Source organism: Bos grunniens, chromosome 22 (genome assembly GCF_055505025.1).
Source record: "Bos grunniens cultivar Pamir isolate PY7600 chromosome 22, Bosgru_T2T1.0, whole genome shotgun sequence".
NCBI lineage: Eukaryota > Metazoa > Chordata > Mammalia > Artiodactyla > Bovidae > Bos > Bos grunniens.
Genome location: NC_141186.1, coordinates 52,532,707 through 52,558,183, shown reverse-complemented (window position 1 = coordinate 52,558,183; position 25,477 = coordinate 52,532,707). Strand labels below are relative to the sequence as shown.

General features: G+C 44.5%; 1 protein-coding gene across 5 annotated transcripts in view; it reads right to left on the bottom strand.

The window, feature by feature from the left end:
- The window catches only part of ELP6 (elongator acetyltransferase complex subunit 6), a 78,613-nt gene that overhangs the window by 38,981 nt on the left and 14,155 nt on the right, over positions 1–25,477 (bottom strand). For 2 of the 5 annotated variants that reach the window (XM_086368331.1, XM_086368329.1), the window contains exon 7: positions 5,222–5,300. The exons of 1 other annotated variant lie outside the window; for it this stretch is intronic. In XM_086368331.1, the coding sequence (XP_086224457.1) occupies positions 5,222–5,300 (79 nt within the window). Of the gene's footprint in view, positions 1–5,221; positions 5,301–22,275; positions 25,143–25,477 lie in introns of those variants that run through there. 2 more of the 5 variants (XM_086368332.1, XM_086368334.1) reach the window with 1 other exon arrangement.

The following is a 25,477-nucleotide window of genomic DNA, read 5'->3' as shown; positions in this document are numbered from 1 at the left end:
AGTCCATAGGGTCACAAAGAGCTGGACACACTGAAGAGACTTAGCACACACACACAATCGATACTAGGTTGTGGGTTCAGAATACAGATTCATCATTTCTTTCTTTGTGAATTTAAGCAGATGCCAGTATACTTAAATACATATTGCTACGACCTTACTTCAATTTATTAGATATCTCCTCTGTTGTCTCTTTCATCCATTTTATAAACTGTATAAGCACAAATTTAAGGCAGTCTTTACCATTTTTTAAAAATTTATTTATTTTAATTGGAGGCTAGTTACTTTACAATATTGTAGTGGGTTTTGCCATACATTGACCTGAATCAGCCATGGGTGTACATATGAGTATTTACCATTTAAATTATGAATACTTTTAAAAGGTTTTAAGGTCAAATTGAGTACATGAACTTCAGGAATATTAAAAAAAAAGGTCAGCTCTGTGATTATGATATTTAATTGTTAAACTGCTTATGCTATAATAAATTTCAAAGTACACATGTAAAATGAGATTTAGAAATGCTGCTCCCTTCTAGGCTCATATCTTCTAGAGTACACTTCCACTTCCACCTTAGTTACTGAAGATATCTTTCTGAATCAGTGTATGATGCTGTCAACGGATCCTATCTCAGGTCATAAGTCTTCACTTGCAAACATTAAGAAAGTTACTCTTAATCTGAATACTAATCAAGGGATAAATTTTAATTGTATTATTTGTTAAATGCTGGACTATATTACAGAAAATGTTTTTTCAAGAAATCATTTTAAGTATATAGATCAGTGTTTTTTACAGGTAAAATGCTAAAATAAGCTGCCCATGATAGATATGAAATGTTTGAGTTTTATAGAATATTACAAATTAAAAACAGGAAAAAATATTTATTTTATACAACAAATACGTTCACACAAATTTGTAGGACTTACAAAAAATTGATATTTGAGAAAAGCTTTGGTTCACTTACACTACATATACCTTCAGAGTATTAGGCACCTTGTACTTTAAACCTGTGACGAACTGACAAATTTTTAAAGGGGAAGTATTACTGTGAAATGAACAGTTACATATTTCTAAAGACTGTACGGCTGCACATTTGATAGGTAAAGCTCTTTATTTAGAGTTCTGAAGAAATATTCTCTCTTCAATGAAACATTTTCATACTGGAATGATGTAAGTTAAAGTGATAAAGAGTATTATTAAAATAAATGTTTATATATAATAAAAGAAAATTATTCTTAAAATGTATTCTCAGTGAATAGTTGAGATCTGTACTATGCAACCATTTTCTATGTTGATTTTAAGTGATCCTTTAAGAAATTTGTTCATCAAAAAAATATTTTATAAAAACTACAAAGAGAGATAATCACCTCATAGGCATTACAATGGCTACTATCAAAAAAACGAGAAAACACCAAGTGTTAGCAAGGATGTGAAGAAACTGGAACCCTTGTGTATTGCTGGCAAGAATGTAAAATGGTACAGCCTCTGGGGAAAACAGTCTGATGGTTCCAAAAAAACGAATCATAGAATTACCATACAATCCAGCAATTCCACTTCCATACTGGCCCAAGAGAACTGAAAACAAGGACTTGAACTAAAGTTTGTATACCCATGTTATCAGCAGCATTACTTACAACAGCCAGAAGGTGGAAACAATAAAAACGTCTATCAACAGATGAATGGATAAACAAAATGAGGTATACACAGAATATTATTCAGCTTTAAAAAGGAAGTAATTCTGACCCATGCTACAACATGAGAATATTATGCTACATGAAACACACCAGTCACAAAAGAGTAACAGGGTATAATTCCATTTACATGATATACTTAGTCAAAATCATAGTCATATAAAGTATTTAGGATGGTTACTGCCAGGTACTTGGGAGGGGAGAAAATGAGCTACTACTTAATGGATATAGAGTTTCAGTTTTGCAAAATGAGGAGAGATACAGAGAGAATGAGCTTCCCCGGTAGATCAGCTGGTAAAGAATCCGCCAGCAATGCAGAAGGTCCCGGTTCGCTTCCTAGCTCAGGAAGCTCCCCTGGAGAAGGGACAGGCTATCCACTCCAGCATTCTTGGGCTTCCCTGGTGGCTCAGAAAGTAAAGAATCTGCCTGCAATGCGGGAGACCTTGCTTCGATCCCTGGGCTGGGAAGATCCCCTAGAGGAGGGCATGGCAAACCACTTCAGTATTCTTGCCTGCAGAATCCCAAGGACAGAGAAGCCAGGTGGGCTACAGTTCACGGCGTCGCCGAGTCAGACACAACTATCCACAGCACAGAAAGAATGTGGTGATGTTGCGAAAATTTAGAAATGTTCTTTAATATCACTGAACTGTACACTTAAAATGGTTAATATGGAAACTTGTATATTTACCACAAGAGAAAACTGGAACAACAAAAAACAATGAGGAAATGGCAGGGGGCAAGCAAAAGCAGGCTTCAGAGGGATTCAAGTATATGAAAAAAAATGAAAGGATATAGGATAGCAAGACAGATTTGGAGACAAGAATGTAATCACTGTAATGTTTAGAAAAGACATGAAATTTGTTTTTCATGGTAAAATTTGAGAGAAAGAGCAAAATGTCTAGCTATTAAAAAGAAAAAAAAAAAAAAACAATGTTATAAGCCAGAAGAACGCACAAGCCAGAGAACTCTGAATATAAATGAGACTATGAGCTCCCTAGGGACCAAGGCAAAGAGAGGTATGGTTTAAACAAAATCAAACCAATGGTTCAGAAGAGGCATGACCACTCCCAGGCACTGGACCTGAAGGAAATTTCTAATTGGACTCACAGATTTTCTTGGAGGCTTCTTATACAGCTCTTAACACAAGCTGATGGGGCCGTGTGAAGCGGAAGGAGGCCAGAAATATGCTAATGATCCAGTTTCATTCAAAGACAAAACACTGCCTAGAACAGGTGCACCGAAGCCTGTGCCAGAACAATCCCACGGACATGCTTTACCACAGTTGAGTTCAGGACAGCTTTTATCCTCCTGACAAGAATATGAGATGCAACATTCTCTGGGGCCTGCTGAAGGCACGTCTTGATATTCCTAACAGTCACTGTTGCTGGGGGGACAACTGAGAATGAATGTCAAACCCAAGCAGGTCTCATGCCTGAAAGATGAGAACTAATCGCTCCCTGAAGCTGGGACAGCACAGGGCTTCCCTGGTGGCTCAATAGATAAGAATCCAATTGTCAATGCAGGAGACACGGGTTCAATCCATGGTCTGGGAACATCCCATATGCCGTGGAGCAACTGGGCCTGTGCACTGCAACTGTTGGGCCTGTCCTCTGCAGCCCAAGAGCCTCAACTGCTGAGCCCATGTGTCCCAACTACTGAAGCCTGGGTGCCCTGGAGCCTGTGCTCAGCAACAAGAGAAGCCCCCACAGTGAAAAGCCTGCACGTGGCAACTGGAGCGTAGCCCTCACTCACTGCAACTAGGGGATTCAACACAGCCAAAAATAAATGAGTAAATTTATTTTAAAAATTCTTCCATCCAAGTGGCCTCTTACAAAAAAAATAAAGATAAGGCAGCATAAACACTGCCTGGCAGAGGGAAGAAGGGGTGGATGTGCCACCCTGGGGCAGATTATAAGAGTGGGGAGCTACTGAAGATTGTTGAGAAAGAGAGACCATGATTGAAGACTTTGTGAGTGACAGCACAGTCTTCTGAAAGGTGCAAACAAAGCCCACAGCCACATGCAGCAGGGTGGACTGGACAAGGCTGCTCAAAGGGAAAGCCACTGAAAAACATCAAAATAAATGAGAGCCCATGTTTTTTTAAAAAAAATCAAAAATGTTCTACAACAGTTTTATACATGAAAAAAATGTTCACACAGAAAATGGATACAGAACAGTATGAACCCATTACACAGAGAAAGAAAACTTCTGAATGAGCAAGAAAGAAGCCTGAGAAGAACCCTGCAGGTGGTTACCACTGGGATTACAGACAATGTAAATTCTGTGCACGCATATGGGTGAGCTTATCAATTTTTAAGAAGATGAGTGATTCGAGTTAAAACAACAACTCTAATTCCTCAACCTAGAAACTGCAGGGAAAGCAGAAACAGCACTACAGTTGAGAATATAATTATGACATTATCTACAAATAAGAAAGAAACGGACTAAAACCAAGAGCCAGATACGCACAGATCTTCCTCAGTTTACAGTGGAGGCACATCCTAATGCATGTGTATGTGTGTGTGTGTGTTAGTTGCTCAGTTGTGTCCAACTCTCGGAAACTCCATGACTGTACCCTGCCAGGCTCCTTGGTCCGTGGAATTCTCCAGGCAAGAACACTGGAGCAGGTTGCCATGCCCTCCTCCAGGTACATGCTAATAAACCCATCCTAAGCTGAAAACACTGCAATGCCGAAATTACATTTACTGCACCTAGCCTGCTGAATGTCATCACTTAGCCTAGCCTACCTTAGATGTGCTCAGATCACTGACATTAAAGTTGGGCAAAATCATCTAACCCAAAGCCTATTTTATAATAGTGTTGAATATCTCATGTAACTTACTGAATACTATACTGAAAAATACCAAAATACCAAAATGAAAAAATGGTTGTCTGAATACAGAATGGCTCTAATTGTATTAGTTGGTCACCCTCATGAGTACATTGGGCACCCTCATGAGATCCAACCAGTCCATTCTGAAGGAGATCAGCCCTGGATGTTCTCTGGAAGGAATGATGCTAAAGCTGAAACTCCAGTACTTTGGCCACCTCCTGCGAAGAGTTGACTCACTGGAAGAGACTCTGATGCTGGGAGGGATAGGGGGCAGGAGAAGGGGACGACAGAGGACGAGATGGCTGGATGGCATCACTGACTCGATGGATGTGAGTCTGAGTGAACTCCGGGAGTTGGTGATGGACAGAGAGGCCTGGCGTGCTGCGATTCATGGGGTCCCAAAGAGTCAGACATGCCTGAGCGACTTAACTGAGCTGAACACGAGTACATGTCTGACTGGGAGCTGTGGCTCAATGCCGCTGTCCAGCATCACGAGAGTGTTGCTGTCAACATATCACAGCCCTGAAAAGATTAAAAATTCACAATCTGGAGCGTGGTTTCTACTGAATATATGATTGCTTTGGCACCATCATATCGCTGAAAAATGGTAAGTCGAGTCATCATTAATTCAGAGGACTGCCCGAGCTTGGCAAAACTAAGGCGATGCTGATGAGATTCTAAGTGAAACATGAAAACACTGACCTCGTGCTCTGGTTTTAGAGCCAGGGCTCTCAAACTGTGGTTCCCTCAGGCAGCAGTGGCTCAGCAGTAAAGAATCCACCTGCAATGCAGGAGACACAGGAGAAGCAAGTTCAATCTCTGGGTCAGGAAGATCCATTGAAGAAGGACATGGCCACCCACTCCAGTATTCTTGCCTGGAGAATCCCATGGACAGAGGAGCCTGGTGGGCTACAGTGCATGGGGTCACAAGAGTCAGACATGACTTATCAACTAAGCATGCAAGGCAACAGTAGCACCACCGAGCAACTTGTTTGAATTTCAAATTCCAGGGTCTACCTCTGACCTACAGATTCTGGAGGTGAGGTTAAAACAACTCCTCCAGGTAATTTCAACTCACACTTAAGTTTGAGAACCTAGGTATGAGTAATACTGTCTCATCTGGATAATATCAGCTTATATAATTAGGAAACTACATTTCTTGCTCAAAACCCATTCTGTTATTTTAACCTAAACTCCTGAAGAACACTAATCTATTCAATTGTGAAATAAGCTGGAAGATGACAAAGATTTAATTAGATACAATTCTGAAACCACTCATTCTGAAATAATGTACTAACCACTGCAGTGGAATGAACTAAAGAATCTAGTCTGTAAAAAGTGATAAGGAATCAACATGCTTAGAATTTCAACATTTAGATGATACGAAAATATTCTAAGGTTGCAGAATACCACAACTACAACTATTATAAATGCCATATTTGTGTACACTGATTAGTCTCTTGGGCTTCAAACTCAATTAAGTTGTTTAAAATAGAAGAAGTTCACCTGCTACAATGTTGGTGGGAATACAAACTGATACAGCCAACAAGAGGAACAGTGTGAAGGCTCCTTAAAAAGCTAGAAACAGAACTACCATATGAACCTGCAATCCCACTCCTGGGCACACATCCAGAGAAAACATAAGCTAACAGTATACATGCACCCGTGTTCACTGCAGCACTGCTTACAACAGCCAAGACAGGGGAGCAGCCTAAATGCCCATCAACACAGGAATGGACAAAGAGGCTGTGGTATATAAACACAATGGACTATTACTCAGCCATTGAAAAGAATGAAATAATGTCTTTGCAGCAACACAGATGGACCTAGAGAGTGTCAAACTGAGTGAAGTAAGTCACGCAGAGAAGGAGAAATATCTTACGACATCCCTCACATGTGACATCTAAAAAGAAATGATACAAATGGATTTTCTTACAAAACAGAAAATGAACTTACGGTTGCCAGTGGGGAAGGGAAAGTTAGGGACTTCAGGAAGGCCATGTACACACCGCTCTATTTAAAAGAGATAACCAACAAGGACCTACCACATAGCATGTGGAATTCGGTTCAATGTTACAATATGTGACAGCCCGAATGGGAGTAGGGTTTGGGAGAGAATGGATACATATGTATGTATGGCTAGTCCCTCTGCTGCTCACCTAAAACTACCACAATATTGTTACTTGGCTATACTCCAATATAAAATTAAAAAGTTAAACTCTGAAAAAACACACAAGAGGTTCAACAAAATTTTTTCTTTTTTTTTTTTGGCCACACCACACAGCTTGTGGTACCTTAGTTTCCTGAAGTACCCAGGCCCTCATCAATGAAAGCACAGAGTCCTAACCTCTGGACAGCCAGGGAATTCCCAAAGCTTTAACTTCTAAAGGGTTATATCAGTCACTATAGCTTCAAAGGTAAAGAGTACTACTATATTTGCAACATAAAGGCTAATGAAAAACCAAATCTTTCACACTCAGAATACAATTTCTAAAATAATTTATACTTGGTTATTAATATGAAATACCCTGATTATGTAGAATTACACTGAACTTCACTAGACTTCCAACTTAGGAACAAATGGTTAGCATGACACATTACATATTTTATGAATTCAGAAAATGCTGAGTATTAAATAAACCAGGGGGTTCTTAATGTTTTTATGAACTCCCAACAACAAAAACTCAAGTACATATCCCCAATATGTGTGTACATATCTCCAATTTTTGTGCAAAAATTATATGTATGTACTACTGTGATCAAGATTGCCAGGAGAAATATCAATAACCTCAGATATGCAGATGACACCACCCTTATGGCAGAAAGTGAAGAAGAACTAAAGAGCCTCCTGATGAAAGTGAAAGAGGAGAGTGAAAAAGTTGGCTTAAAGCTCAACATTCAGAAAACTAAGACCATGGCGTTCGGTCCCATCACTTCATGGGAAATAGATGGGGCAACAGTGGAAACAGTGTCAGACTATTTTTTTGAACTCCAAAATCACTGCAGATGGTGACTGCAGCCATGAAATTAAAAGACGCTTACTCCTTGGAAGGAAAGTTATGACCAACCTAGATAGCATATTCAAAAGCAGAGACATTACTTTGCCAACAAAGGTCTGTTTAGTCAAGGCTACGGTTTTTCCAGTAATCATGTATGGATGTGAGAGTTGGACTATAAAGAAAGCTGAGTGCCGAAGAATTGATGCCTTTGAACTGTGGTGTTGGAGAAGACTCTTGAGAGTCCCTTGGACTGCAAGCAGATCCAACCAGTCCATCCTAAAGGAGATCAGTCCCGGGGGTTCATTGGAAGGACTGATGTTGAAGTTGAAACTCCAATACTTTGGCCACCTGATTCGAAGAGCTGACTCATTTGAAAAGACCCTGATGCTGGGAAAGATTCAGTGCAGGAGGAGAAGGGGACAATGGAGGATGAGATGGTTGGATGGCATCATCAACTCAATGGACATGGGTTTGGGTAGACTCCAGGAGTTGGTGACGGACAGGGAGGCCTGGTGTGCTGCGGTTCATGGGGTCGCAAAAAGTCGGACACGACTGAGTGCCTGAACTGAATTACTGTGATAATACCAACTGTATTTATAAAATACAAAAAAAAAAAAAAATTAAGGCTGAAATAAAAAGACTGGCTTTATTTTTTTTCCCTGAGACCCATGTGCCCCCGTGATGCATACACACACCCTCTTTGGACTCTACTGCAAAGCTGCACAGCCCAGCAGCCCTGCAAGCTGTGTCCCAGACCACTGAAGGGGGAAACTATGGAATACAGAGGTCAAATGAATATCTCCTGCCTGTTAAGTTCGACCATCCCTGACTCAAGCCTGTGACTCCGGGCTCCTCCCTTCACCCCAACATCGTCTTCTGCTACCTCTCATTTGGTGGGTAGTGGAGAAGACTGTGAAGCCAGCAGACGCAAGAAGGGCATAAAAGCATGGACTCTGTTTTCAAACAAACCTGGATTTGCAACTGGGCTCGGCTCCTAACTCACTGGGTTACCCAGGGCCAGTCAGATAACGTTTCTAAAACTAATGAGTAAAGAGGGTGATAACAGGGTCATCTCTCCTGGTTATTATGATGGTTAAGAGAGATAGGCTGCCATGAGAGCATCAGCAGAGAATCTAGATAGCCCAAGTGCTCAATAAAATATCTTACCCAGAATTATTACTTCAGGAGGCAAAAGAAGTCACCTGGACTTTGTTTCAGCAGCCAACTCAAGAAGAGAATATGTTACTGTGGAAGGCCTCCCTTGGGGCTCAGCTGGTAAAGAATCCGCCTGTGATATGGGAGACCTGGGTTTGATCCCTGGGTTGGGAAGATCCCCTGGGGAAGGGAACGGCTACCCACTGCAGTATTCTGGCCTGGAGGATTCCATGGACTGGATAGTCCATGCGTCGCAGAGTCGGGCACGACTGAGCAGCTTTCACTTCTACCCTCTCCTGTGGAAGTAGCAGGCAGTGTTGTCGGGCAGACTTGGTTTGAAGGTCTGATCCCCACTGACAAGCTGGGTGACCCTGGCAACTCCATTTCTCTATGAGAGGGGCGTCTTCTTATCCGTTCAATGGGAGTGTTGATACAAACTCTACACGAAGTGCCTGTCAGAGTCAGAAAACTAACTCTCTCTTTGTCGCGAAGTCGTGTCCGACTCTTGTGACCCCATGGACTGTAGCCTGCCAGGCTCCTCTGTCCATGGGATTCTCCAGGCAAGAATACTGGAGTGGGTTGCCATTTCCTTCTCCAACACTTGGGAACCAAATGGCCACCAAGGGTGAGGGTAAGCGAATAACACATAAACTAAGTGTTATTGCACAGTCCTTGGGACACATTCAAATGCACACTAAGAGTAAGCATCCTCTAAAGCCTACCATCAAATGTTAATAAATGCCTATGTACCAAACGCCACCGGTACGGCTCATTTCCCAACTGGACAGGTGACTTCTTCATAACTGCTTGAATTCTTCAAGCAATTCACAATCTTCATCCTCCACTGTCATAAACTAGGAGTAGTAGAGTTTTCATACCCACCTACGGACAATAGGCGAATCTAGATGAGGGAGCGGGGCGGGGGTGGGGGAGACCTAAACCAGTAATGACACAGCGCATGGAGACCACCGCACGGAGACCACTGGGAGAGGTGCTGTTTCTGCCACGACAGCAAAAGAAAAGCGGGGTCTCTCAAACACCAGAGGAGCTCATAATCAATGAGAATTACTTCAGCTTCAACAAACCACCGAAAGAATAACTGTAGAGATATATTAATACACATTTTTTTTACATCGCATGTCCCCCACAGGAAATGCTGCAAATGTGTGAGACACCTACAACACTCATCAACATAAAATTATAGACTAGTCGTCAATTAGAGGAACACCTAAAAATACACCCAACCGGACACCCTTGCCCCTGACTCCCTTACAAAAGCTTCAGTTTTTAGCTCGACACCCTAAGATGGCAGCACCCCCATAAGGACACTGCATAACCCAACTTCACAAACGTTGGGTCAGAAGCACACTCAAAGCTAGCATCGTGAAAGAAACCTTTACTAAGTCCTCTTCACAAAATGCATTGCAAAATCCCCAGGAGTTTAGTCGCCCAGCTCTATCACCACAGACGGTGCGGGCAGCGAGACGACCGGGGAAAGTCACCACGGCCAAGAGCATGTCCACCTGGACAACTATCCTGACTTCAGGCTCCTGCATGGTACACTGGGGTGATAAGCCCACCCAGAGTATAAACAGAGGCAACGGTAGTGAGCACCTTGATTTATGAGGGAAACAGAAAACTAGACACCAGGCAGAACCCAGGGAAGCAACTAGCTACGTGTTGCCTCTCAAGCACATTTCACAGAAGAGACAGGTGCGGACAGCGTGCTCTCCCCTCCCCGCAACACCCAGACAGTCCAAAAGCAGGTTCTAGAACCTGCAGCTCCCCGGGGCACGGCGGGGCCCCGGGGGCGCAACAGCGCGACCCCCGGTCAGGCCAGCGGTCGCCGGGGGGCGAGGAGGAGGGCGGCAGGCACGCGCGGTGGGCCCGGCCGGGGGCGCGGCCGCGGTGAGGGTGGGGTCGCGGCAAGCCGGCCCCCTCTCCGGCGCGGTCTCCCGGCGCGGCCCTTACGGCTGCTGGACAGCGCCCACGCCGGCGCGCCGCGGCCCCCATCCCGGAACCCCGCGGGCCGCGCAGCGTGAGGCCCGGGCCGGCCGGCGGACGCTGAGGGGACGCGCGCGGAGGTACCTGTGGCGGCAACAGCTTCTCGGTGGCGGCGGCGGCCGCGGCGGGAGGACGGGGGCGGGGCGCGGCGTGCGCGCTCCCGGCCCGCGTGGTCCGGGGCGAGGCGCCCTCCCTCACTCCTCCCTCTCAGTCGCTCTCTCCCCGCCGCCCGGCGCCCGCGCAGCTCTCCGCCCCTTCACCTCTCACCTCCTACCTTTCCCCTCCCGCTCCCGCCCCCGCCGCACTTCGCACGTGCTCCCAGCGGCGCGCGCATGCGTGGTCGAGCCCTGCCGCCCGCGACTCCCGCTCGCCCCCTGGCGGACGCCGGGCCGTACGACTCCCTGGTAGGGAAGATGTCCGGGCGGGGCCGGCGAGGCAGAGCGTCACGCTGGGACAGAGCCCAGAGTACAGCACCGGAGCTTTTTAACAGAACATTCCAGGGTATATTAGCAAGAACACTTACAGGACGCCCGTGTTCCCTGTTTTATAACAGCGAAAAATTAAAAGGCAGCTGAAGTATGCAACAAATGCAATTGGGTCAAATTATGTCCATGAAAGTGACTTTCTCTAAGGCGTTTTGAAAACGAAGTTGCTGTTCAGTTGCTAAGTCGTGTCTGACTCTGCGACCCTATGGGCTGCAGTAGGTCAGGCTCCACTATCTCCCAGAATTTGCTCAAGTTCATGTCCATTGGGTTGGTGATGCTATCCTACCATTTCATCCTTCTCTTTAAAAGGATGTTTTATGAATACTAATGTGGAAAGATGTTCTTAAGAGAAGGTTCAGACTGAGCTCAATTTAAAAAAATAATCCAAGGAAAGGATTCTAGAGTGATGCTGATGTGCGCTCAGTGGACACCTCTGGGTGAAGGATTAGGGTGTTGAGATTTTTCCATTTGCTCATGGGCACACAACCATTTTCTACATGGAACACTTTGTTGTAATAGCAATATCTATGTCCACCGTTTACTCCGTGCCAGGTGCTTGAAACCAAGTCACCCTAAAACCAAGTTCTCTGTGCAGTTTATGATTAACCTCTCTAGCCAAAATGTTACTCCCTTTCTTGTCTGATGCCTGTTTCCCTAGAGACTGAGGAGTATCAGAGTAAAGAGGGGATTGAAACCGACCAGGACCCTGTGGTGCCCTCCAATAAGCAGGTAAGTTAGGGGGTGCCCGGAAAAAGAATACCAGATGTGGCTTTCTTGACATTTTATGATCCAATCCTATGATTTAAGGGCCCTGTAAGGGCCACCACGATGCTTGCTCTTGAACAGGTGTCAGTAATTAATGATCTTAAGGGAAGAGAGAAATGCAGGAACAGAAAAAAGCCCATCAATCAATAGTCCAGGGATAAAGCAGAGACCTAGTTCCCCCTCAAGAGATACACACAACCATACATCTTTGAGTTCTGCAGGAACCAGGCCTGCACCCAATGAAGGATGGAAAAATGGTGTTGACCCTCCTGACATCAATCAACTAAAGCTTGGATTGCAGTTTCAATCCCTGGATCAGGAAAACTCCTGGAGTAGGGAAATGGCAACCCACTCCAGTATTTTGCCTGGAAATCCCATGACAGAGAAGCCTGGTGGGCTACAGTTTAGGTGTCGAAAAGAGTCAGACATGACTGAGCACACGTGCACACACCCTTAGCTTAGTTCAGTTCAGTTCATTTCAGTCGCTCAGTCGTGTCTGACTCTTTGCGACCCCATGAATCACAGCACGCCAGGCCTCCCTGTCCATCACCAACTCCCGGAGTTCACCCAGACTCATGTCCATCGAGTCAGTGATGCCATCTAGCCATCTCATCCTCAGTCGTCCCCTTCTCCTCCTGCCCCCAATCCCTCCCAGCATCAGAATCTTTTCCAATGAGTCAACTCTTCGCATGAGGTGGCCAAAGTACTGGAGTTTCAGCTTTAGCATCATTCCTTCCAAAGAAATCCCAGGGCTGGTCTCCTTCAGAATGGACTGGTTGGATCTCCTTGCAGTCCAAGGGACTCTCAAGAGTCTTCTCCAACACCACAGTTCAAAAGCATCAATTCTTTGGCACTCACCCTTAGCTTAAACCTTCCCCAATTTTGCTGTTTGGGGAGACACTGCTTTGGGAAAAATGCCTGGTGTTCTCCTTACTTGCTGCAAGTAATCATCAAACATTCCTTCTCACAAACTTCGACTTGGTTGTGTCTGTTGCCTCAATACCAAGAGGCAAACCCGGTTTTCAGGTAACACTCCTGGGTAAAAAAGCCTTTCTGTGGTGTCCCTGTTTCTTGTTTGTAGGAAAAAGGCTTGACCTTCCCTGAGTTCCAAAGGGCAAACTCAAACAGTTACTAACCCAGGAAGTGAGGGAACGCAGAAACAGAGGGAAACAGTCCCAGTTCCTCCGCCAGGGATTGATATAACAACAAAACCCTTTGAATTCTTCTGCTTGAAGGAAGGCCCCCAGCCAGGTGGATGATAGTAACTTCAGGCTGAGTACAAGCATCCTAGACCACCACCCTGTTCATCACCAGCCATTATATCTACTACTCCAGGCAGGAATTCCTCAGAAGAAATGGAGTAGCCATCATGGTCAACAAGAGTCCGAAATGCAGTACTTGGATGCAATCTCAAAAACGACAGAATGATCTCTGTTTGTTTCCAAGGCAAACCATTCAATATCACAGTAATCCAAGTCTATGCCCCAACCAGTAACGCTGAAGAAGCTGAAGTTGAACGGTTCTATGAAGACCTACAAGACCTTTTAGAACTAACACCCAAAAAAGATGTCCTTTTCGTTATAGGGGACTGGAATGCAAAAGTAGGAAGTCAAGAAACTCCTGGAGTAACAGGCAAATTTGGCCTTGGAATACGGAATGAAGCAAGGCAAAGACTAATAGAGTTTTGCCAAGAAAATGCACTGATCATAACAAACACCCTCTTCCAACAACACAAGAGAAGACTCTACACATGGACATCACCAGATGGTCAACACCAAAATCAGATTGATTATATTCTTTGCAGCCAAAGATGGAGAAGCTATATACAGTCAGCAAAAACAAGACCAGGAGCTGACTGTGGCTCAGATCATGAACTCCTTATTGCCACCCTAGACCATACAGGTATGACCTAAATCAATTATGATTATACAGTGGGAGTGAGAAATAGATTTAAGGGTCTAGATCTGATAGATAGACTGCCTGATGAACTATGGACTGAGTTCATGACATTGTACAGGAGGCAGGGATCAAGACCATCCCCGTGGAAAAGAAATGCAAAAAAAGCAAAATGGCTATCTGAGGAGGCCTTACAAATAGCTGTGAAAAGAAGAGAAGCGAAAAGCAAAGGAGCAAAGGAAAGATATAAGCATCTGAATACAGAGTTCCAAAGAATAGCAAGAAGAGATAAGAAAGCCTTCTTCAGCGATCAATGCAAAGAAATAGAGGAAAACAACAGAATGGGAAAGACTACAGATCTCTTCAAGAAAATTAGAGATACCAAGGGAACATTTCGTTCAAAGATGGGCTCGATAGAGGACAGAAATGGTATGGACCTAACAGAAGCAGAAGATATTAAGAAGAGGTGGCAAGAATACACAGAAGAACTGTACAAAAAAGATCTTCACGACCCAGATAATCATGATGGTATGATCACTGACCTAGAGCCAGACATCTGGAATGTGAAGTCAAGTGGGCCTTAGAAAGCATCACTACGAACAAAGCTAGTGGAGGTGATGGAATTCCAGTTGAGCTATTTCAACTCCTGAAAGATGATGCTGTGAAAGTGCTGCACTCAATATGCCAGCAAATTTGGAAAACTCAGCAGTGGCCACAGGACTGGAAAAGGTCAGTTTTCATTCCAATCCCAAAGAAAGGCAATGCCAAAGAATGCTCAAACTACCACACAATTGCACTCATCTCACATGCTAGTAAAGTAATGCTCAAAATCCTCCAAGCCAGGCTTCAGCAATATGTGAACCGTGAACTTCCAGATGTTCAAGCTGGTTTTAGAAAAGGCAGAGGAACCAGAGATCAAACTGCCCATCTGCTGGATCATGGAAAAAGCAAGAGAGTTCCAGAAAACATCTATTTCTGCTTTATTGACTATGCCAAAGCCTTTGACTGTGTGGATCACAATAAACTGCGGAAAATTCTTCAAGAGATGGGAATACCAGACCACCTGATCTGCCTCTTGAGAAATTTGTATGCAGGTCAGGAAGCAACAGTTAGAACTGGACACGGAACAACAGACTGGTTCCAAATAGGAAAAGAAGTACGTCAAGGCTGTATATTGTCACCCTGCTTATTTAACTTATATGCAGAGTACATCATGAGAAACGCTGGACTGGAAGAAGCACAAGCTGGAATCAAGATTGCCGGGAGAAATATCAATAACCTCAGATATGCAGATCACACCACCCTTATGGCAGAAAGTGAAGAGGAACTCAAAAGCCTCTTGATGAAAGTGAAAGTGGAGAGTGAAAAAGTTGGCTTAAAGCTCAGCATTCAGAAAATGAAGATCATGGCATCTGGTCCCATCATTTCATGGGAAATAGATGGGCAAACAGTGGAAACAGTGTCAGACTTTATTTTTCTGGGCTCCAAAATCACTGCAGATGGTGACTGCAGCCATGAAATTAAAAGATGTTTACTCCTTGGAAGGAAAGTTATGACCAACCTAGATAGCATATTCAAAAGCAGAGACATTACTTTGCCAACAAAGGTCCGTCTAGTCAAGGCTATGGTTTTTCCTGTGGTCATGTATGCATGTGAGAGTTGGACTGTGAAGAAAGCTGAGTGCCAAAGAATTGATGCTTTTGAAGTGTGATGTTGGAGAAGACTCTTGAGAGTCCCTTGGACTGCAAGGAGATCCAACCAGTCCATTCTGAAGGAGATCAGCCCTGGGATTTCTTTGGAAGGAATGATGCTAAAGCTGAAACTCCAGTACTTTGGCCACCTCACGCGAAGAGTTGACTCATTGGAAAAGACTCTGATGCTGGGAGGGATTGGGGTCAGAAGGAGAAGAGGACGACAGAGGGTGAGATGGCTAGATGGCATCACTGACTCGTTGGACGTGAGTCTGGGTGAACTCCGGGAGTTGGCGATGGACAGGGAGGCCTGGCGTGCTGTGATTCATGGGGTCGCAAAGAGTCGGATACGACTGAGTGACTGAACCGAACTGAATGAGAAGAAAGTCACACACACTGTAGCCCTCATCCCAAGTTTTGCCTATAAAACCCTGAAAACCATGGTGGACATTCAGGTCTTTCAAGAACAAGTCACCCATTCCCCTCAACTGACCATTGGAATCTATCTTTCTCTGCTCCAAAGGCCTACATTTCTGTTTGTCGGGCCTCACTGTGCACCCACCATGTGAATTTGGGTTGGAAAACATGGCTGAGCTGAGCAATTTGCACAGTCCTTGCATCTGACCTTCCAAGAAACCCTGAGCTAGGTCTTGTTACCAGGTCTCACAAGAAGAGGCTCTACCCGAGACAAGGGTACAGGTCCCAGTGGACCCATTGCCCGTCCATTCCTGGGATGGGTAGTGATCATCTGCGGGTCTGGGGGAAGCTTGGCCTGATCACGCCACACACAGGTCTCGAGTGTCAAGGCTCAGCCTCACCCCATCATGCTACCCTGGGCACACTCCCTTCAGTTTACCCACACCCACCCTGCAGCGATCTGGACATGCAGACGAACCCTGTCCTGCCCTTGAGGGTGGCATCACTGGGGTTGCATAAAGGACAGATGTAACCACACCAAGGCTAAAATCAGTGGCAGCCCTTCAGGCAGCTCCAGCCCCCATCACCCCTCACAAGCCAGTCATGCCCCCTCCCATCAACCCTGTACCAACATCTCCAAAACCTTGCCTTCCTCCTTGCCCACACCGCCGTCATGGCAAAATTAAACAATAATGGTGTTGGGCTGCACCCCCACAGGCTTACAAGCCCTGTGCTTGCCCGCTTCAAGACAGAAGAATGAGCCTAGAGTCAGCAACAGAGACATCGACAGTGTGAAGAGGTGGTCCCCAACCTCTGGCACTGGGGACTGGTTTTATGGAAGACAATTTTTCCATGGCCTGGGGAGTGGGGGTCAGGGGTGGTTTGGGGATGATTCAAGAGCATTACATTTATTGTGCACTTTCTTTCTGTTATTATGACATCAGCTCCACCTCGGATCACCAGGCATTAGATCCCAGAGGTTGGGGACCCCTGCTTTAAGGATGGGGGAGCTTACCTAGTCTAAAGCAAGGTCCTGGAGCAACACCCCACCAGTGCCAAGCAGACATGGAAGAAAGGGAACCTGATGACCAGCTGTAGGGGAATTGATGTCAGGTGGGCTCATTAGTTACCAGGGAAACCAGTGGGAGGAGCATGTACCAGATGGGCCCTTTGATCAGACCAATCACCAGCTGGGGTGGGGCAAGTACTAGGAAGGTCAGGCACATGAGCAGTGTACAGGTGAAGCAGGCATATCTCAGGCAGGGCCAATGTACCAAGAGCAAGAGAACAGCCATCTTGAGTGGCCTGACCGTACAAATGGGGACAATGACCTCGGCCCAGAGTGACCTTTTAACATTTTGCCCTGTATTCAGACTTGGCTTTTGGCTTTAAAAGAGAATGTTTATTCTATAAAGGAAATATTCTTTTGTTATTTTTAGAGGGGCAACGACAGAGCAGTGTAGGGGAGCCTGACCTACACCCTTACCCAGCTTGCATCGCTCTACGTCTGATCCTTTATAACCCATGACCGGGCCCCTTGGAAGCCTTGGGCAAAAGGCACCTCAGTTCTCTGTCACCAGTCTTCCTTTGCTCTCCACTGCCTCATTCCTTTTGACAAATATGAAGTCTATCCAGTGTTTTTCGTTTTCCGAGTGATGTCACCCTGCGTGACCAAGTCCCAGTCTCTTCCTTTCACCGTCAAATTCCTACAAAGAATATGGCTCTGAACTTGGCTCGCAGCAGAAAATCTTGGGGGAATGTTCAGTTAAGTCAGAGTCTTCCTGAGCCCCACCCCAGGCCCACGGGACCCAAGTCTTCTCTCCAAAGAGCACTGGAAACGTCTTTTCACAAGCCCCACCACAGGGATGTACGTGACTAGACTGTCTTTTGGGTACTCCTGTCACCCTGCTTCCTCCCCATCCATTCCCCACCCAACCATTTCACCCAACCTTAGTTTACAGGGAACTGACTCTCAACAAGATCTATATGCCTTCTCCCAAAAAACAAGGGCCTCCAGAACTGACACTTGGTTAAGTGCTTCTGCACCCTGCAGCACTGCCCCAAATCCCCCACTGCACAAGAACCACTGGGGTCCCTCTGGGGACCCTAAGGCTCATGGGTCCAGGGTGAATCCACTCTTGAATCTCCCCCAAGGAGTTGAACGTAAAGTGGCCATGATCTTAGGTCTTCTCCAACAAATTATTATAAAAACATGGGGAAAAGTTGAAAGAACCATATAGTTAACAACTATGTATTCTAGATTCTACAACTATTAACATTTTCTAGTGGTAAAGAATCCACCTGCCAGTGCAATACACGCAAGAGATGTGGGTTCGATCCCTGGGTCGGGAAGATCACCTGGAGAAGGGCATGGCAACCCACTCCAATATTCTTGCCTAGAAAAGTCCATAGACAGAGGAGCCTGGTCAGCTACACTCCATGAGACTGCAAAGAATCAGACACAACTGAGCGCACACAAGCAGTATCACGTTTTTCTAGAAACAACCAAAAACACCATCCCTTTATCCACCTGTCAATCTTATTTCCTATGCATTTCCAGGTAAGTTGCAGATGCCTGATTTTCATTTTTAAATACAACTCAGGTGGAACAGCTTGTCAACTGGAAAACAAACAAACAACTTAGACGTGAGAATGGTGTTTTCTTTGGGGACATGACAGCCAACTAACTACAGCCTGGAAACAGCCTCTCAGATAGCTCTGAGGAACTGTTTCCAAGAGGTAAGAGATGAGCCAGGATACACAGCAAACAAAGAAAAAACATGTAGTCAAACACCAAAAGTCTACTGCTAATCACAAAAACAGACATCTCAAGTATGGGAAGATGCTGAGTCTGGGCTCCCTGAAATCATTCCACTGATATGCATCTTAACCATGAGGGCTAGTACCTGGTTTTCTTCATCCTGAGTGCCCCTCGGGGTGTACTACTGGTGGGAGGTAGGCAGCTGCAGTGGCTGATGGCTCAATGGCAGGCAACATTTTTTACTGAAATGGTCTACAAGCTCCACTTGCCCTTCCTACCCAAAGCTCAACCTTATTTTGGATTGCTCCCCATGGTAAATTAAAAAAAAAAAAAAAAAAGAGCTTTAGAGTTCATCCAGAAGAACAGTTCCCAGTTCTTGAGATTCCACGCGGAGCCAAATCTCACGACAATCTTGAAAAATAAGGGTTAGGTCTATTTCACAAACGAAGACAACGTCCTTGAGAGGGGAGGACATTTGCCCAGGGTCATTCTGGTAACTGATCAAGCACATAACAGCCACAGGACTCTGGCTGGGTTCCAGCCCACTGCCCGGCCACCTCAGCCTGTCATGGACACGGAGAAGGGTATTCATGATGAAACGGTGCTCTCTTTGCAATCACTTGCACTACCGATCATGCTCACGTGGAATTAAGCATTAGTGATAGCAGCTGGCAACGTGATAAGAGCACAAAGGCCGCTTTAGGACCAGAATCCTTGGATTTGAGTTAAGGGTCTGACATGCAGCTGCTCTGCAGTCGGGAAAATGAACTTAACCTCAGGGAACCTGGACTTCAGAGTCAGGTTCCAAGACACAACCAAGAAAACTGACCTCTCTGGTTTCCAAAAAACTTACATCACTATGAACACAGGTAAAACTCTTAGATTCTTAGAGCCAGCAGTCATCTGAATAACCATGATAACGGTCATTAAAAATACTCAAAATCTCCAAGTTGTATTAATATTCAATCAATGCCTTTATTAACTATCAAGTTCCTATGTGTCAGAGACAGGGATCCAAGTTAATTCTCTGCACTGGAGAAGCTGTCTTAGTGCACACCTTCAAACAAAACCTTACAGGCAATATTACGAGGTCATAATAGCTGCCAATAATAGTGACAACTATTGATTGTAAAGCCCAGAGACGGGCTTTACAATATTATTACTACCTCATAAAATCCTCACCATGGCCTTTAGAGGCAGGTCAGGTACATACGCCTCATTTTAAGGATACAGAAATGAAAGCACCCAGAGCCATAACAACTTGTTTGAGGTCACAGACAGGCAGCATCAAATGGCCACCTGCACAAGCCCGAAGTCGAACTTTTGCCACTGAGCTTTCAAGTGCTGTGGGTGGGAGTTGGTGGGCAGGACACCAAAGAGAAGGGACCACCAAGGGGATGTTGTATGAGCAGGGCCTTGTAAGGGAAGAGTTTGCAGCGACAGCCACTGCTTAAACCACATGCCAGGGCTATCTTACTTTCATCACTTATTTGATCCTGACAATGTTTTAAACGCCATGAAACAGGCTCTTCTTATCTCCCCATTTTGTAGATGATGAAACTGAGGGCTGGCAAGGTTAAGTCACTTGAGACTGTAGTCAATGACTTCATTGTTCCCTTCTCTGTGAGCAGATCCTACACACAGCCCTGCCCACGGTTAAGTGACGGTGATCGCTCCCAGTAGGGTGAGCAACTTCAGTGTCAGCCCTGGCCACGTCTTGCTTCGGTCAATGGAGTGTGAGTGAACGTGACCTCCACAGGTCTGGCAGAAGTTTTTTTAAGCGCCATTGCTTGTGTGGGTCAGCCTCTTGTTCTTTCCCTTGGGACGAAAGAGCAACAGTCCTGCTTTGGGACTGCTCCTTCCACTTGGGTCCCAGACTGAGAGGCCCTGGAGCAGAACTGTAGCAATGAGCTGCAGCCCCTGGACATGCCATGCGAGTGAAGATTACGTTTGGTAATGGAAGTCACTAGGATTGGGGGACTGTTTGTTACTAACACAGAGCTCTCAGTGAAGAGGAGTCAGGATGCTAACCTCAGTACCCATCATTTAAAGGCCATAAAATTCACCTGTTTTAGGTATAAAGATTTTTAGTAAAGTGCAACTATCACCATAATGTAACTTTAGAACATTATCATCATCCCAAAAAGAAGCCCAGTGGAGCTGTTTCTCATTTTCACCGCCCTGATAGCCCCGCCCCCCCATCCCACAGGATTGTATGACATGTAATCTCTGTGTCTGGCACAGAGTTATGGAAGTTCATCCATGCTGCAGCATGTATCAGTAGTCCACTTCTATTTATGCCAAGCAGTACTTCATTGTATGGAGATATCAGACTTCGTCTGTCCTTTCATCTGCTGACGCACTTTTGGGTTGCTTGCACTTTCTCCGATTGTAAATAACACCGCTGTGAGCATTCACACGCGTGCTTGTGTGGATGTACGTTTCCATTTCCCTCGGGTAAGTACCTAGGAACTCAATGGCTGGGTCACACAGTCAATCTACATTTAACATTTTTAAGAAACTGCCCAACTGTTTTCCAAAGTGGCCACACTATTTTACATTCCTGCCTGCATATGTGAGGATTCCAATTTCTCCTTATCCTTGCTAACAGTTGTAATTGTCAGATTTTTTTTTTTTTTTTATATAGCTGTTTCAGTGGTAATATGGTGGTATCTCATGGTGGTTTTAATCTGTATTCCCCTAATGGCTAAAGATGCTGATCAACTTTTTAGGTGTATGTTGGTTATTCCTATGCCTGCTTTGGTGAGGTGTCTATTCAAATCTTTTCCCCATTTTTTAACTGGGATATTTGTCTTCTTATTGAATTGTAAGAGTTCTTTATATATTCTAGATACAAGTCTTTTATTGTATATCTGGTTTACAAATGCTTTTTCCAGAAAAACAAATAGAATGGGTAACTATTTCAGAAATAAATAGTACTAGCACTGATACAACAAAGAAAAGTAGCCATAAATAAAGGCCAATAACAAAGAAAAAGTTTTAAATTACCTCCAAAAAGTTACTTGACCTTGACCAACCCAAGTCCAAGTCCTCAGAATAAAAAGCACTAAGAATTTCAAAACATATAAAAAGCAGCAAATTCCTCAACATGGTTTATGAGACACATACGGCTCTATGCTCAAACAACTACAGTTTTTTACATGAGAGGAAGAAGTTCCTGAAGAATATTTTACACCTTGGTAAGATCTGGTAAATTTCATCTGGCTAAATACTGGGCTGGACCAATATTTATCCATAAGATGTTGCCAAAAAACGCAAATGAACTTTCTGGCCAACCCAGGAAGTGGGCATAATATCCTTTAAGTGAAGACTATTGTTTTTTTTTGCCTCACCAAACAGCTTGTGGGATCTTAGTTCCCTGACCAGGAATTGAACCTGGGTCCTCAGCAGGGAAACCCCAAGTCTTAATGACTGGATCACCAGGGAATTCCCAATAATGAAGAATCTTGATACTGACATACATTAACCTTTCAATAGTTACTAAAGACAAATTTCAGAGAGGTTCATTTATGAACTTCACACATAAATAAACCACAACTACATAAAGAGAAAAGAACATTACTTCTTAGTAAATACTATTGGGTTATTTATTAATAGCTATCAACATGAAGACAAATTACAATACTGTAAGAAATTCTAAACAAGTCTAAATTTTAAGCATATTTTTTAAACTGTTGATATTTTAAAGTAGGGAAAAAAACAAAGAATAGCACCTTCATTCCAGCAAGGAAGAAACATAAATTTCTGAATTCTGAAGAATTAACATACCATCAGAAAAAAAAAAAGAACATTTCAAGGTCCTGTTCAAATAGTACTGCTTCCATAAATTCCTCCCTGATTCTCTGCCCCCTCAATTAAAAAAAAAAAGTCAGGGTAAATAATTGCTCTTTCCTCAGACCACCAGCCTATAAGCCTCACATTACTTGAACTGCCTTGATGGGCCTGTTACCTTCTCCACTGCATCACATTTAGTTCCTATTTTCTATGCCCATTCAAGTACAGCAGGTGTCATTATTTTATTAAACTCTTATATAAAATAGGTGTTTGAAAAATATTTCTTGAATTGATGTGTATCTGAATATTAAAAAAGTTTCTGAAGATTATTTTCTAAAAACCAGAATGTAGAAAAACATACACAAAGGCAATAATAAAATCTGACTTCCCCCAATATTACAAAGAATAAAAAAGAAGGTTGACACCAGCTTTTAAATGGTAAATGATTAAGGGTGAGAAATAGATCCTATACACATGGGAAAATTCAGAAAATCATATCTATTCTTCAACCTGATGTTGGTGGAGGAAACCAACAGGTGACTGGTAACTGGTGCAAGCATCCAGAATGGAACGACTTGATGACAGCTGAGGGCCGGCCCATGCTTTCAACCATAAATTCTACTTCAGGGAGTAGGCTCTCAAATGTCATTATTCCTTACCCTCGTAGGCCTCCTCTCTGCTTTATTTAGAGCACTGATCATGGTCTAACTCTACATCCCTTAATTCTCAATTCTGTTGTCTGTCTCCTCCCCTGGAATGTCAGTTCCATGAGGGCAGAGACCTATTTTGTCATTGTCACACCCTCAGAAAGTGTTAGTTGCTCAGTCGTGTCCAACTCTTTGCGACCACATGGACTGCAGCCTGCCAGGCTCCTCTGTCCATGGAATTTCCCAGGCAAGAATACTGGAGTGGGTTGCCATGCCCTTCTCCAGAGGATCTTCCCGACTCCGGGATCAAACCCGGGTCTTCTACATTACAGGCAGATTCTTTGCCATCTGAGCCACCAGGAAAGCCCCACACCCTCAGAAGGTGCTCAGTATTTGCGGAATGGATTAATGTTCTAAGGAAACAAGTACTTGCCCAATCCCCAAACAGGCATAGTATATAAAATTCATAACAGCGTAATTTATAATTACAAAAATCAGAACCCACATGCCCAGAGAATAGCTATGCAAATTAGAAATTAATGATACCATAAAATGCTAAGTAGCTATTAAACATTAAAAGTTTACTGAAGATATTTATATACCAAGAGAAGAAATACCATATCATGTAAAAAGCGTCCTGCGGTGCCTTACCCATTCAGAACTGCAGCTCATATGAAGCGTGTATAAATATTTACGTACTAATAAAAGAATGGCATTCTTTAATAGCTACTTTAAGTGACTTACACTCATAATTTTAAAATATTCTATCAAATGCCATATTTTCAGAAGAAAAGCAGCTACTGTGTCAATGGAAAAACCTACACAATAGTCAGCACGACTTGAGGAGCAGGGCGATAAATTGTTCCCTTTTACAAAGCTAAAAAATGTTCAGTTCAGTTGCTCAGTCGTGTCCGACTCTTTGCGACCCCATGAATTGCAGCACGCCAGGCCTCCCTGTCCATCACCAACTCCCAGAGTTCACTCAAACTCATGTCCACACTGAGTTAAAAGTAAACACTGGTTATGAAAATGTCCTTAGTCCCTGCAAAGCAGTGTTATCTTTTTCATTTTACTTATTTCTTAAGGTCGAATTCTTCATAGCATAACATACATACAATAGAATGTACCCATTTTAAGAAAACAGGCTGAGGTGACCTTGACTGAGGGGCTGAGTGTGGCAAGTGGATCACAGGATGCTGGGCGAGAGCTCCCTGCCTTCAGTCTTCACACGAGAGCGAGGCACTGGCTCCTCCTCAAGGTCCTAGCCTGCCTGGAAGCAAGAACATTCGTTCCCGGCCTCACCAAGGCCATGCAAACCTGTGCCCCATGGGGGCCCTGTGTGGCCAAGCCCAGGGCCTTGATGGCTTGGCCTCAACGGCATGCTGGGCCAGGAACCCAGCAACCACAGAAATAAGAGGAGCTAACCTTTGAACAGGGTGGAGCCTGCCTCTGGTTTCCACGCGGGTCAGTTGGCAATCTGTAGCCTAATCTCCTAATCTTTAGCCTGCTCTATGATGCTGAGCGTGCTTCCAAACCCCTCGAAGCCTGCTTCCTCAATGGACTGAAGAAGAAGAAAATCCCCTTGCAATATGAAGGTCAAAGTAAACGTGACCATCCACAGGAAGCCACGAGGTGGGAGCTCACTGTGTATCGGCCACACTTATCCTAGATGTCACCGGGACACCTGCCATCCAGGATTGCCTCTTGGCTGGCACGTTCACACCCACTCTGGCTTTGAGTCACCACAACCAAAAATGGGGAGTTGGAGCTAAAGCGTTTTGAATGAGGAAGGCTCCAAAGGACCCCGTTTCTGCTCAGTTGCTTGATCTTTCACCACCAAAAAATAGTCCCAGGTAGCTTCAGCTGCCCCTAAATCAGGTCACAGAACAGCAGGAGACATTCCTTTGGCGAAAAAGGATACACTCTTGTCCTGTATCTTGTACTGGTACGTGAGGCTTCGATCCCGGGGGGTGGTGGGCTGCAGTGGTCTTCTCCACAGGATCCTCAGCTAAGTGACGAAGAGAAGAATGAAAGAGGAGAAGCCCCCCAAGTACCTGCTCCAGTGTGAACCCTGTCTGCCTCCTCGCTGACCTTCAGCTGAGGTCAGGTGCGATGCGGTAAATGGGACCAACCTCTGAAACAAAGCTCACTACCCGTCACCTAAAACAGAGGTTTCCCCTCCATTACTATAGTAATATTTGCTCATCCTGGAAAACACGGAAGACAAAGAAAAGTAGAAAATACTCATCCAGAGAAAAACCATGAAAGTACTTTCGTGTATTTCCTTTCGGTCTTTTCTGTGAGCCTGGTTTTGTACTTTTGGGCTAGATGAACTTGGAAGGC